The sequence below is a fragment of the Myotis yumanensis genome, unplaced genomic scaffold (genome assembly GCF_028538775.1).
Source record: "Myotis yumanensis isolate MYYU_CA2020_CCGP unplaced genomic scaffold, mMyoYum1.0.hap1 SCAF_1, whole genome shotgun sequence".
NCBI classification, from domain to species: Eukaryota; Metazoa; Chordata; class Mammalia; order Chiroptera; family Vespertilionidae; genus Myotis; species Myotis yumanensis.
The window spans coordinates 62,217,586-62,231,998 of NW_027223752.1; the positions used below are offsets into that span (position 1 = coordinate 62,217,586).

The window sequence follows — 14,413 nt, forward strand, 5'->3', positions numbered from 1 at the left end:
TCATAATAGCATAAAAAAGGATAATATGCCTGAGAATCAGTTTAGTAAAGGAAGTGCCAGACTTGCACACTGAAAACTACGGAGCATTGCTGAGCCATCTTGCAGAAGTTTTCCAGCAATCCACACACTTTCCAGAGGCTGGTGCTCAACCAGGGTGGGACTTTAGACCATAAGAAATGTCAACCAATCGTAAAATTTTCCAGAAGTCCTGCTAGGGTTTTTGTTCCAAATATATTAGGCTTATATATTATTAATTTGGGTAGAATTGGCACATGTACAATATTAAATAGTCCCATCCATGAAACTGACATGTCTCCCCATGTACTGAGGTCTTTTATGCCCATGAAGGGAAATTTAAACATTTCCTGCACAAAGGCCAAGTGCGTTTTTGTTAGTGTAATTTCTGGACACTGTGTATTTTCGTTGATATTATAAATATCTTATTTTCCTATTTTACTTTCTTCGTATTTTCTAAATGGTTATTGCGGATATAAAGGAAAGTTATTCATTTTTATATTTTATTTTGAATATGGTCACCTGGCTGAGCTCTCACACGCTTGTTGATTCTCTTGGGTTTTCTATGGAAATGGTCATGTCCTTCTGCTCTTGACAGTAAAAACGCAGAGACTTAAGGGAGCTGGAACCTGGGCCGGGACAACCTGGGACACACCTGTTCCCTGCGGGCGGGACAGCGCAGCGCGCTCCGCCTAGTTCTTGGAGGGGCGCTCGCCCCGCAGGTGGACGCACTTCCCCGCAGACACTCACCGGGAGGAGGGCCGCGCCCTGCCCCGCCCCCGCCCCGGCCAATCGCCGCGAGGAGTCGGGCCGGAGGGACCAATCCGCGCCTCCCTCCTCGGGCCGCAGCCCTCGGGAAAGTTTGTGGATCCGCAGGAAACTTCTCCCGCTGGACGGCCCAGCGCTGCTGACGCGGCGCCCCGAACGGCCACCTCCCGGGGCCTCAGAGCCGCTGGCCCAGCCCCGCGCGTCGCCCCGTCGCGGCCCCGAGCTGCCCAGGCGCCTTCGCTCATGGCGGTGGCCGCGCTGTACACGCAGGTAGGCGGGGGGCGGGAGGGAAGGAGCCGGGAAGGAAGCGGCGGGCGCTAGTGCTGACTGTACCTGGGCCCGGCCGCTCCTGTGCGCCTGGCGCGCCCGAGGCCCGGAGGGGCCGCGGGGAGCCCGGGAATGAGGGCGCGGGGAACCTCGCCCCCCCCCCCCCCCCCCCGCCCCGCCGCGGGGACCCGGTCCCTGTCCATGGGAAAGGCGCCCCTGGAGCCTGGGTCCCCTCGGGACGGGAAGACCGAGTGTCACAGGTGCCTGGGCTCCAGGGGTCGCGCGTCAGGCCCTTCTCCGCGTCGCTCAGAGCCGCAGGTGGAGGCTGTTGCCCGCGAGCACGTGGAAATCTCAGCCGCGGGAGAATAATCGCATCCATCATCCCCCCGGCCTCCTGGGAGCCCTTTGAACTACTGGGCTCGGAAGCTCAGAGCGCGGTGCTGAGGCTGCTGCTGCTAGACTTGCTGGGTCTCCGGGGTGCGCGCGTGTTTGGGTTCATCCGAGGCCAGAGTCGCAGCAGCCGAGACGGGTGGCCCAGGCCTCACCCTAGAGGTTTGGGGGCTGCTAGGAACCCGGGCTCCTCACTCAACACGGATGTGGAGCTTTGCCGTGTGTACACCACCTTGCATACACACCCCTGGCTGCAGGAGTCACTAGCGCAGCCTCGGAAACCCCATCTCCCGTGGGGGCCGAGGGCTCCACACTTTAGGGAGGAAGGACGGCATTCCCACTCGGTGTCCAGAACTCTCTGAGATGACCTTGGCTAATAATTGGGATCAAAAGTGTGAAAGTGTTGGCCCTTGGGAAAAAAATCCATTTCAATCGCCATAAAGCCATTCCTCCTACTATACCCTCATCCCCAGGATTCAAATTGATGAGACTACAGACCATTCATTTGTCCTGACACATGCCTTTTCTTTATATTTAAAGACACTTTTGCTATAGATGGAAACGATAATTGTAAGTAAATATTTCAGTAGTCTAAGCAGTCTTTTTCTTCTACCTTGTTTAATTAGTAACAGACGTTTCCCCCTCTAATGCATGTGTTTCCATTAACTAGAGTTCTAAATGGACAGTGTTTGAATTGCCTCTATTCTGGGCTAGTTTTACCAATGAGAATATGAGCCATCAAATAGCCAACAGTGCTTCTTTGGTCTTCAATTTACTGGAGGTAAAAAAAAAAAAAAAAAAAAAAAAAAAGAAAGAAAAAGTTCTTGAACAAACCATTCTTGGAAGATACTGTGGAGGACAGAGAAAACTGTTAACCCATTTTAGGTAACAATCCCTCCCACTCCCTATCACCAAGTGCCTCATAAATATATGTAGGTTTACAGTTGTGAGTACACAAAACACAGAATTTATTCTTAGATTATTAATTATTGTATTATTTATTTGTATTACAACTGTAAACCTACGTTTGTCCACCCGTACATGAAATGCTAACTCGGACCAGGCACAGTGTAGGAAAACGGATATGGTAGAGTTTTCTAGAGATGAGCTTGAATGGATAGAGAATCTGAGTCTGTTTCTGTTCTGAGAATCCCAGAGCCAGAGGAACCTTGATGGCTGCCCCTACCCACTTGGTGTCCAAGTAGGCACACGTGTCCCTAGGCTGCCGCCTTCCTTCCAGGTGGGCAGTCAGCCCCCCACTGTGTCAATTTCAGAGTTTATGTAGCTGCCTGTTTAGGCTTTAGGAAGATTTTGTTAAAGATTTCTTTTTTAAAAAATATACTCAATTCCCGCCCCCCCCCCCCCCCGCCATATTCCTCTCACACCCTATTCCTCTCTCTCAAGAAAAAAAAAACCTACAGAGTATTTCGTGTACATTTTCAGAGAAGGAAAATGGTAATATATATTCTCACATATTCTTTACTATTCTTTTCCATATCAGCACACACTTCATTTTTAAAATTTATTTACTGATTTTAGAGAGAGAGAGACAGGGAGGAAAGGAGGTAGAGAAGGAGGGAGGGGTTATTTATGCATTCAGTGGTTGATTCTTGTATGTGCCCTGACCAGGGATCGAACCCACAACCTTGGCATATTGGGATGACACTCTAACCAACTGAGCTACACGGTCAGGGCAGCATACACTTTATAATGAATGTTTGCATTCAATAATATTTTGTATTACTTTCAGGTGTATAGCATAGTGGTTAGACATTCATATACTTTACAAAGGGTTTCCCCCAGTATTTCCAGTACCCACCTGGCACCATACATAGTTATTACAATATAATTGACTACATTTCCTATGCTGTACTTTACATCCTCATGACTATTCTCTAACTGCCGATCTGTACTTCTCAATCTTTTCACCCGGTCGCCCAACCGCCCTCCCCTCTGGCAACCATCAGTCTGTTGTCTGTATCCATGGGTCTGTTTCTGTTTTGTTTGCTCATTTACATTGTTCTTTAAATTCCACATATAAGTGAAATCAAAGATTTCTTTCTTAGATGAAATCTAAACCCTCTCCCTTGCTTCCCTACCACTCCCCCCCTCTTCCCCCCACCTCACCCTTTATTCACCCTCCTGAGCCTAAAGATCTAGTGGATTGTCCTAGAATGTCAGCCCACAGGATTGGCCTAAGTCAAATGTTTGTGACTGGAGACCCTTAGCCACATTTAACCCACACGCCATCTTAGCCACACAATGTTTTAAAAGAAGCTGAAACGCATTTCTGCACCCAGGCAAATAGTGACCCCGCAGTAGGGTGGTGGGCGGGCTGTCCATTCAGGGATCCCTGTGTGGCAGCCACACCGACCCCATGATCGCTTGGCTGCCCCAGTCACCCCCTTTACACAGTTACCTGCCTGGCCGCTGTCTAAGCTCTTCCTGCATAGTCTTGAAGACAGGCATACTCTCTCCCATAAAATATTTATTGGGCACTTTCTGTATATAAAACTTTATGCGTGGGGAAGGTTAGAAAGCATTGTTTGTGTTTTTAAGTGATAGTCCTGCCTCTCAGGGGGTTTTCTGATTAGTGAGAAATGAGAAATGACAAGTAATCCAGCCTGCTAAGGCGTAGAGGGCAGGGAGGAGCATGCTGGGCAACAGAGCCGAGAGGGGGAGGGTCATGGCAGCCAGAGGTAAGCCAGGGCCTTACACTCTGGTGAAGGTTTTAAGCGGGGAGGGGGAGACAGGATCAAGGGCAGTGTTTTAGGAGGTTGGGTGTGCCAGTGGGGCCGTGGGACTCTGTGCCCATGAGAGAGAGGCCAGAGTCACATTGTTGATTTGTCAGGTCTTCTTGACTGCCCGGGAAAGACGTGGGGCTGCAGTATTGGAAATGGAGGATGAGGCAGAGTCCGGAGAGCATGTGGAGATAGGTGAGAGGAGAGACTGGACTGGGGTGTGTGCGGGAGAGGGGTGAGCAAGGATGACATGGAGGTTAGCGTCTGGGTGACTGAGAGTCGGGGCGCACCGTTGGCACTAGGGACATCAGGCGGCGGGGATATTTCTTAGGAAAGTTGTGAGGCAAATCCCTGCCAGGGTTGAGGTGGTGGTGGGCTTCCGGGTAGTTGCAGGTTTGTGTAGACTCCAGAGGATGGGCCAGGAGTCTTGTGCCCAGAGGTGGAGCTGAAGCCCAGGCAGTGAGGGCCTCACCAAGGGAGAGAAGAGGGCCAGGACAGGACCCTGGGAGATGCATCTGATCAGGGAGGGAGAGGAGGGAGAGGGGCCGGGGCTAGAGCCAGGGCAGGGAGGAGGAGACAGGAGAGCCAGCATCCGGAACCAAGGAAGAGAGGTTCCGAGAAACAGGGACTCCTGGGAGAACAACAGTTGCTTCGGGGAAAGTATACAACGGCCCATCTCTTTTCCAGTGCAGTGTGGCGACATGCCTTAGAAATGTCCACAGCATTTGACCCAGCAGCTCCACGCTGGGAAAAACCAGTCTGGCCATTCTCTTCTTGAGGCCCCCTAGAGCTCCGTCACTTTCAGACTCGCTAACCGGCCATGACGTCCTGCCTCTGCCTCACCTCCCACCCCCTGCCTCCCACCCCCTGGCACAGGCTGCACCGACTTCTTGCTGCCTCTCAGTGCATTCCTCTGCCTGGGCACCTGGGCTCCCCCTGCTCGGAATGTTTGTCTGTCTCTGTCTCTCCTTTGCTCACCCCGGCCTGCACCTTCCAGATTCCATTTGAGCAGGACCTCTTCTGAGAAATCTTTGCCCTCCAACCGGCACCTTTAATATGACTGTGAACAGCTCATTAGCTCTCTGTCTCCCCTGTTGACCAAGAGCTTCTAGAGAACATGGAGCACTGGGCATTCAGTACGTGTTTGATGTGTGCATGCTTGAGCGAATGAGTTTTTCTGCTCTCAGAAAAAGCTGCAGGCATGAAAATGATGATGTTGATGATGGTTACTTTTATCTCAGTCACTGAGTACTTTTTATGTGCCAGATACTATCCTCAAAACTTTATTTGCCTTCTTTTACTTAATCTGAATAACCAATATCCCAATTTTACAAATGTCCCAGGTTAAATTGCCTAAGGTTCCATAGATGTGATGGAGCCAGGATTAAAAGCCTAAGTTCTTAACCCTTCCCACTACCATCCCCTTGGTTTTACGGCCTTATCATCTTCCTCCTCTTTAAGAGATCTGACCTTCCTCCCACACAGAGGACTGGTGGGAAGTCCATCCCCTTCGTAGCAGCCTCCTTTTACGCTGGGTTGTTTATCACATTATTTCTTCTAATAACAAATGGAAACAAACCCAATGTCCAGCAAAAGGGTAGAATTTGATGGATTATAGAAGACCTACAGGATGGAGTAGTATGAAGCCATTAAAAATGCTACTTAATGAAGAGTTCTTAGCAATATGGGGAAAATGCCTGTGTTACATAAATAATGAGGGTTCAAAAATTATATATGCTGTGTGATCATAAACATAATATATATGTTTCTATATGGCCTTCTTCCTTTCAAACCAGGGAGGAAGTCCATGTGTGTCAGTAACTGAAGACTGGGCAGTCAGCTGCCAAAAGGTCAAGGGGGGTGAAGGCCGAGGAAGCGTCATTAGGTTTGGCCACTAGGAGGTTCTTGGCATTGCTTCTCTTTCAGTACACCTGTGAGGGCAAAAGGGGACCCCTGAGCATGGTCACAGGCTGAAGAGAGGGACGTGGAGGACTGGGGTCGGAAGCTATAAGACAGGCACCAGGCATGGGATAGCCTCAGAAAGGAGGCGGGGACCTGAGGCCGTGGCCACAGGAGTTGAAGACTTGGAGATATTTAGAACAAAGGAAGCCCAGAGGCTTGACAGCTGCTGAGAATGCCACGTGGGCGGGGCTGAGAGGTTGGGGAGAGTGACAGTACACCCGCCTTTTCTCTTACAGCATCATTCCAGACCCTCAGCATCAAGGCCACCTTCCTCTGGGTGAATTTCGATACCTGATATCTATCTCATCTTAGTGGCACTATTTTCTACAGCTGGTCTGCTGAGCCATGAGTACCATGGGACTGGGGGATGCAACTCCTGTGATTGCCCTCAGTGCAGGCCAGCATTAAGTTCCTCTTCCGTTTGTTTCAAGGAGAGCTGCTCCTGTAGGTGGTGGCTGAGGTTGAGTCTTGGTTCTGGGTGACACTGGGTGACACTGTACAAGTTACTTAACCTCCTGGGTTTCCACATTCATAAAATGGACTTAGGTTTTACCAGTCGTTGTAAGGATTAAATCATCTGTGTAAAATCCTTAGCAAAATACCTGACACACAATGCTTAATAAAAGTTTTTTTAATATTGATGTTATTATAATACTGTTGATTTTGGGTCCCTGTATACTGGATTTTACATTTATCCCTATTAAATTTTCCAACTTGTTGTTTAGTGTTCTGCAGATTGTCAAAACCTTTAGCAGTCCTGACCATCCTTGGCTAATAATATTTCATCTGATATTTGATGCACAGGTGTTGTGTTTTTCATCTGAGATGTTGGTGAAAGTGATGAATGGAGATGAGGCACCAGAGCTCTATGGCGTCTCTGAAGACCTTCCTTAAAGTATTCTCACTCATTCATCAGAACTCAGGTTATGACTGGTTTTAGCCACAGATTCACAAATTCTATTATCCTTCAACTGTTTGCTTCTTTCACTTGTGCATGAAGAACTCACAGACATCTTCATTGAAGTTTTGCTTAAATTCAGATGTGAAGTATCTTTTTTTCCCCCTGCAGCACTTTTATTTTGAAGTGTCTTGACTAGCAGTCTGGGGTCCGTAGCTAAACTAAGGTCAAAATTCAGTTTAATGACTTTCCTTTTGGCTCTTCTAAGCAGCTTTTAGATTTCTATATATCATCAACAACTCTGAAAAATTATATTTAATAATATAATTTATATTATTATGTTATATTATTAATTATATTTATCTGTTGTATTATATATGGGTAGTTCAAAAGAATAAAAAAAGGGGAGGACATAAAGTCTAAACTACCACCTAGTCTTTCATTGATGCAACTGGACTACTACTGCAAATTCAAATTTTTGTTCAAAGATGTTCATTGAACATCTAGTGCTAGCTAGGGGGAAATCATTATATTGGGTTCCAGGGCAAAAAGACAACGTTCTTTAAGTTCAAATGTCAGTGGGGGAAGATGGAAGTGACCCAGAAACCTGGGAAGGGTAGAGAGAGCTCTAAAGAGGAAGCATTCAACTCTGCCTGGGGTGAGGGTGCCAGGGAAAGTGCCACAGAGAAGGGGATTTTGAGCTGACTCGACTGCTCAAAGCAGTTGCTCAGTGATGGGGGAGGAGGGTGGCTCGGGGGTGGAAGGACTCGAAGTGTTCAGGGTGCTCTATAAACTGCTGGTGGTTTGGGTGGGAAGCAGACAGAGGGCAGATTCACAAGGGGGTGACCCAAGGAGGGAAGTTGGATAAGATAGGCATAATGATCACTTGAGCTTGGGATTTGTGTCTGAGCACATTTGGGGGTTGATGTCTAGAAGGCAATTGGAATTGTGGTCTAGACTCATGGGGAGAGCTGGGCTGGAGGACTCAGTGGTACACAGTCTTGGAAACCATGTTGTGAGAAGAGACCAGGAAGGACTTTGGGAGACACTAGAGGAGGCCTAAGAAGGGCCCTGGGGAACGAGGGAAGAGGAGGAGGGAGAGAGGGAGCACTGTGTCACCACTCTGGCCTGGCTGACCCAGAACGTGTACTAGTAGAGTCCCTTCCAGGCCAGAAGGTGGCTGGGGTGGAAACCGGTGATATTCCATGATCCATGTGAGGTCTGTAGATGCCAGTGGAACCCCTCAAATGGGTGGGCAACCTGAGAAGATGCTGCTCTCTCTCACGTGAGCATGTGGGGTATGCGGATCAAACATGTTCCTGGGAACATATCACTTCTTAAGGGTCAGTTCCTTTGCCTCATTCCCGAGCCTCCCATGGCTTAGGGACACCACGATCGCCCGGCCTGGGGGAGGATTCCCAGAGAAGGTGTGGGAGATGGGCCTGCCCCCAGAGGGTGGCCTGAGTCCGGTGGCTCCTGCTTCAGGAAAAGGAACCACACTGGGGAGGTCACATGAGAGCTAGTCACATTGTTTGCAGGGACTGCGTTTGTTTGTCTAAATGCTGTAAAGTTAGCTCTCCCTCCGGTTTGAAGTGTTGCCTTGTGGGTAAAGGAATGAGAGGAAGAAGGGAGGGACCGAATGGGTGTAACTTCTGTGGAACTGGGTAAACTTTGGTGTGTTTACTTACCAGGCTGGGTTTCAGCCTAGATGACTGGCAGCGTTGTCGGTAGAGGCACCGGGCCCAGTGGGGGATGGAGGGCCTGGGAACTCAGGGGGGCCAGGGAGGCCGCTGTGTTCACACCAGAAGAGAAGCAGACACTTGGTTCCATACGTCCTAATAGTGCCTACCATGTAACACTACTTTGAGCTGAAATAAACCAATGAAACAGATGTAACCCGAGTGCTGGGAGAATCTGTGCGCCCTCAACAGGTGGTTGCACATGGTCCCAAGAATGTGTCCGCACTGCAGACCCCCACATGCTCAGGAGAAATCAGAATTATTTTCAGGGCCAGACTCCTGTAGTTAACAAGTAGTTCAAGTAGGAGTGCTGGCCCTGGCTCCCCTGGAGTCCGCACCTTTGAGACTCTCTGTGTGGTATCTGGTGGGTTACTGACCTCTCTGGGCTCCAGTTTAGGGATCAGGAAAACAAAAGGCCTAGATTGGCTGAGGGATTTGAACATTACTTCTCAGACCCCAGGATTCCTTGGAGGACTTGACAGACGTCAGCCGCAGCCCCCTCTGCGCTCCCGCCTGGACACCTCCATTTTCACCTCTTTCCCCCCGTTTCACGGAAGTCAGCTTTCTGCAGCTATGTGTGAAGAACACCTGGAGTAGACAGCCTTCATGGGCCCTTTCAGCTCTAAAATCCTACCGTGGCCAATTCGTGATAAATTGGGATATTCTGTTAATGATTTCAGCTTTATGAAGTTAGTAAGAAATATTTTCAGTAGCAGACCTGAGGTAGAAAATGGTAGCCATGGCAACAAGGATGCATAGAGTGTGGGCGTCTGTCTGAGAGGTGTGCCTGTCTGTGTTTATTAGGCTTATGTCCACCTATCTGCAGGGGGCGGGGTGTATCTGAGTATGTGTCATTGTCTGCCAAGTCATGCTTCCTCTCTCTCCCTCTCCCTCTCTCAAGTCTTACCCTCCCATGCTACATTTCAGCAAGCTTCTGCTCTTAAGTAGCTGTCAGTAATTAAAGCAACCCAAATAACTTAGGGAGTCATGATTGATATCCAACCAATTTTAAATAGATATATATATTACTAAGTGAAGCAATTTATATTAACTAGGAGATTAATAGCTATGCTCCTCAGCCAACTTTGCCCAAGTCTAGTACTGAAACCCTGAATTATGTCTTATACTTATTTTTTATTTCCTCCAACATCTTGTTATGAAAATTTTAAGCATAAAGTTGAACGAACTCTACAGTAAGCATCTGTCCCACCACCTAGATTTGAGCATGAACATTTCACCATATTTGATGTATCACATATCTATCCATCTTTCTATCCTTCTATGCAGCCCTCCACCCATCTTATATTTGGAAGCATTTTAGAGAAAATTGTATATGTCAATACCCATCCTCCTAAATACTTCAGTATGCATATTGTTAAGAGTTCTTTTTTGTTCTGTGTGTAAAATTTCCAGACAACAAAATGCACAAATCTTAAGTCTATGTTCTCTGAAGTTTGAAAGTGCTTAGCGCCTGTGTAACCCAAACCCCATCAAGACATCGAATGTAGCCATCACCCAACAACATTCCTTCAGGCACCTTCCCAGTTACTCCCAGGCCCTAGCTACTCCGAGAGGCAATACTGCTTGGATTTTCCCCACTGTATGTTAGTTTAACCTGTTCTGCACTTCATGTAAGGATACCTATACAGAATGTACTCGTTTGTGCAAAGCTAGTGCTTCAAAGATTCATTCAAGTTCTTGGTTGTATCAGTAGTTGACTTTGTGTTGGTTAGTAGGATTCCATTGTGTGCGTATGCCACAGTTGTATGTCTACTCTTTCTAAAATGTATTCTCACATCAATGGACATTTAGCCCGTTTCCAGTTTGGGACTGTTATGAAAACTGTGGAGCTCATCTTAGCTCTGCTCCTGGGGAACTTGGTGGCCAGTGTTCTGTGGGCAGTGAGGGTCAGACACTGCCGGCCTCTCACGCTTCATCCAGATCTGGCATCCTCGGCTACCGAGCCTTTAGATTCAAGAGCTTTCTTTCCTAGGTGCTGCTTAATGTCTTCATGGGGGTGCTTTTCAGTTCCTGTCCCTGTTGGCCTGCTTATGTCCCAAGATGTTAGGGTATCCTGGAGGGGCGCCCTACTGATAGACACTGCTGGTACTTGAGCCGAGAGATGCAAATATGCACATATGCACAGGCCAGTGATTGGCTGGTTAGTAGGAAGACCATGGTGACTATGAGAAGATGCCTTTCCTTTTTGGTAACCCAGCACTGTGCCAGACATAGGCATCATGGATGTTTAGCAAGTGTTTATTGAATGGATGAATGAATGGGCAGAGGAATGACTTTACAGACTGCTACAGGAGACTTGGATGCGGGGTCTGGGTGGAAGGGTATGATGCAGACAGCATGCCTGGAGGAGAGAGAGCAGCGAAGCATGGACCCTAGGATGGCAGCTGCAGTGTAAGCACTTGGCTGTCACCTTATATTTATCTTTTTAAATATATATATATATATATATATACACACACATATATATATTTACATACATATATATATACACACACATAGAGTTATTAGAAAGATCTCTTACCTTTTGAGACAGCATGGAGGAACCTGGAGAGTATTATGCTAAGCGAAATAAGTCAGTCAGAGAAAGACAAGTATCACATGCTCTCACTCATATGTGGAATCTAATGAACAAAATATACTGATAAACAAAATAGATCCAGAGACATAGAAACAAAGAACAGAATTCGGAAGGAAGGCGGGGGAGGGTGGGAAGGTGGGAAGTGATCAACCAAAGAACTTGTGTGCATATACGCATGACACATGGACACAGATGATAGGGTGGTGAAGGCCTGGGGAGGGGGGCGGAGGCAGGCTAGAAGGGGTCAATGGGGGAGCAAGGGGGACATATGTAATACTTTCAACAATAAAGGTTTTTGAAAAAAATATATATATTGTTATTAATTTCAGAGACAGGAAGGGAGAGGGAGAAAGAGAAACATCAGTGATGAGAGAGAACCATTGATTGGCTGCCTCCTGCATGCCCCCTACTGGGAATTGAGCCTGCAACCCAGTCACATGACCTGACCAGGAAATGAACCATGACCTGCTGGTTCTTGGGTCGACACTCAGCTACACAGACCAAGCACCTTGTCTTTATCTTGAATAGCATTCAGGTATGACTGGTAAATTCTGTGAATTTCCTAATATGTGAATTATTAGGCATGTGTGTTCATCAGCTTGGGTTGACATAAGACTATACCACAGCCTGGGTGCTAAACAACAGACACCTATTTCTCACAGTTCTGGAAGCTGGGAAGTCCTAGATCAGGGTGTTGGCAGGGTTGGTGTCTGGCGGGAACTTCTCCCCCTGGGTGGAGACAGCTGCCTTCTCACTGTTTCCTCACATGGCCTTTCGGCAGCGCATCAGGTGAAGAGAGATTGCATGTGTGCGAGCTCTCTGGGGTCTCTTCTTATGAGGACACTAATCCTAAAGATCAGGGCCTTATGACTTCATTTAACCTTAACTGCCCCTTAAAGACCCTATCTCCAGTCACATTGGAAATCAGGCCTTTAACATATGAATTTTGGAGGGACACAGTTCAGTACACAGCGGTGTGGTTCTGCCTGAAGCCTTGCACATCAGCACTGGGTGTACTGATGGCTTGTTGGGAACTGAGCTCAGCAGCTCCATCTGGACTTGCATTTCCCACAGTGGGAACCCTGGGCTGCTGGCCTGGGCGGTAAGACAGGGATAATGCTGCTGTGACATGACCTCTACAGCACTTTGCAGAGTGCTTTCAAGTACAGTGTCTAATTTAACCTCCCAGCAAATCTGCGAGGTAGGCCTTGTTGTACCCATTTTATGGATGAGAAAAATGAGGCACAAGAAGTTAAGTGTCTGGCCCAGAGCCCCATGGTACATCACCAGGGAACCCAATCTCTGCTCCAACGCTTGCAGGCAGCGCTCCGGTCTTCCCTTTAGGGGTGCTCAGGGACTTCTTGTCACTCCCAGGGGTTCAGCTTTCCAGGTGGATATAGGAGGCTTTGGGAATCCCGTTGTCTAGAAAATGAAGCAGCCAGGCCTGATGCATGGCAGATACACCAAAGCTTACCTCCTCAGCAAAAATTAGGTAAAAGTGTTCCTAATGAAGGAACAGAAGCAAACCTTCGAGTCTGATCACCAGGTGATCTGTGTCTTATTGTCGAAGTTCTGGAATTAAGCCTGTCTCATTGTGTTGGTCAGTACAACAGGGTTTGGATTCCGGATCCTGAAGACGTTTGGAAATCTGCTGAAATAGCAAAGGACTACAGAGTTGGTGACAAAGTTCTGCGACTCCTGCTGGAGGATGGAACGGTAGGTCCTCGCAGGCTGTGGCTGCCGTGACGTATGAAGGGATAACTGGGGTATGTGGGGGGGTGGGGGGCATATGGTCCTTGTGGGAGCAGCCAGGGGAAGGCCCATGTGGGGCACCCAAAATGGCCAGCTGGTGCTGTGGATGCACTCATGTGTACCACTCCCCCTTTTCTCCCCACCCCCCTACCCCCACCCCAGGCTGCCCAACTGAAGGCCAAAAGTGCCCTACCTCAGCTGGGCCTCTCTCGCACTGAGGTGGGGCAGGCAGGACACCAAGATGGGTAGACAGCACCGAGGTGTGGCAGACAGGCCTGTGCCCTGTGCTGCATTTCCAGGGAGTCCGCACTGTTCGGAAAAGGCTGAAAGGCAATTAGCCATTTTGGTTTCCTAGGCCTTAGCTCAGAGACTGGGCAAAGACAAGAACCTTGGAGGGAAGTAGTTTGAGCCCGAGGCATAACTGGCAGAAAACAACATCAAGATGGGAAGACAGCCCTAGCTATTTGGCTTAGTGGATAGAGCATCGGCCCATGGACCAAAGGGTCCCAGGTTCAATTTCTGTCAAGGTCATGTACCTCAGTTGCAGACTTGATCCCCGGCCCTGGTCGGGGCAAGTGCAGGAGGCAACCAATCGATGTGTCTCTCTCACATCAGTGTTTCTCTCTATGTGTCTCTCCCCCTCCCTTCCACTCTCTAAAAATCAATGGAAAAATATGCTTGGGTGATGGGAAGAGGAAGAAAAACAGAGGGGAGAGATAGAAAATAAGACGGGAGTGGGAGGTGTGAGAGGAGAGCAGAGGGAGAGCGAGTCCGGCTGCAGGTGGATAAAAACATGAAGAATTGGGACCTCCACAGGGAGCATGATGGGGCAATTAGGAAAGTGACGGGAGGTGGGACGGGTGGACAGGAATGTCCAGCTTTGTGTGACATCCTGAGGGCCTCTGTCCGAGTTGGTGTGGCGAGGCAGAGACGGGGCTGGGCAGTGCCTGTGGAGGAGCATGTTGGTGAGGACGTCCTCTCGGAGGCTGGGTATGCCTTTTGATGACCAGCTTCCGCACATTTGCCTTTGCTTTACCCATCGTGAGGCGTCCTATTCCTCCCCAGTGCTAATGACATCCCGCTGGATCCATAGCTAAGGTGGCTTTACCTTTTTAGAATCAAGTATGAGGATACAGAGCTGGACAGAGGATTCCTGACCCAGCTGGATGCCAGAGTTGGTCTGGGGAAGGTCATCTGAATATTTAAATGCTGGAATTTCCAAAGCATGCAAATGGCCTCTCTAGAGGCAGGACACACTATTTCCAATCAGAGTATCCTGGAT

The 14,413-nt window shown here is 48.5% G+C and overlaps 1 protein-coding gene across 1 annotated transcript in view; it reads left to right on the forward strand.

Moving 5' to 3' along the window:
- The first annotated feature begins 925 nt into the window (after positions 1-925).
- Positions 926-14,413, forward strand: part of MYO5C (myosin VC) — a 90,922-nt gene continuing 77,434 nt past the window's right edge. Inside the window, exons 1-2 of the mRNA XM_070422669.1 lie at positions 926-1,053; positions 12,985-13,095. Of these exons, the coding sequence (XP_070278770.1) occupies positions 1,027-1,053; positions 12,985-13,095 (138 nt within the window). The 5' untranslated portion in view covers positions 926-1,026. The remainder of the gene's footprint in view (positions 1,054-12,984; positions 13,096-14,413) is intronic.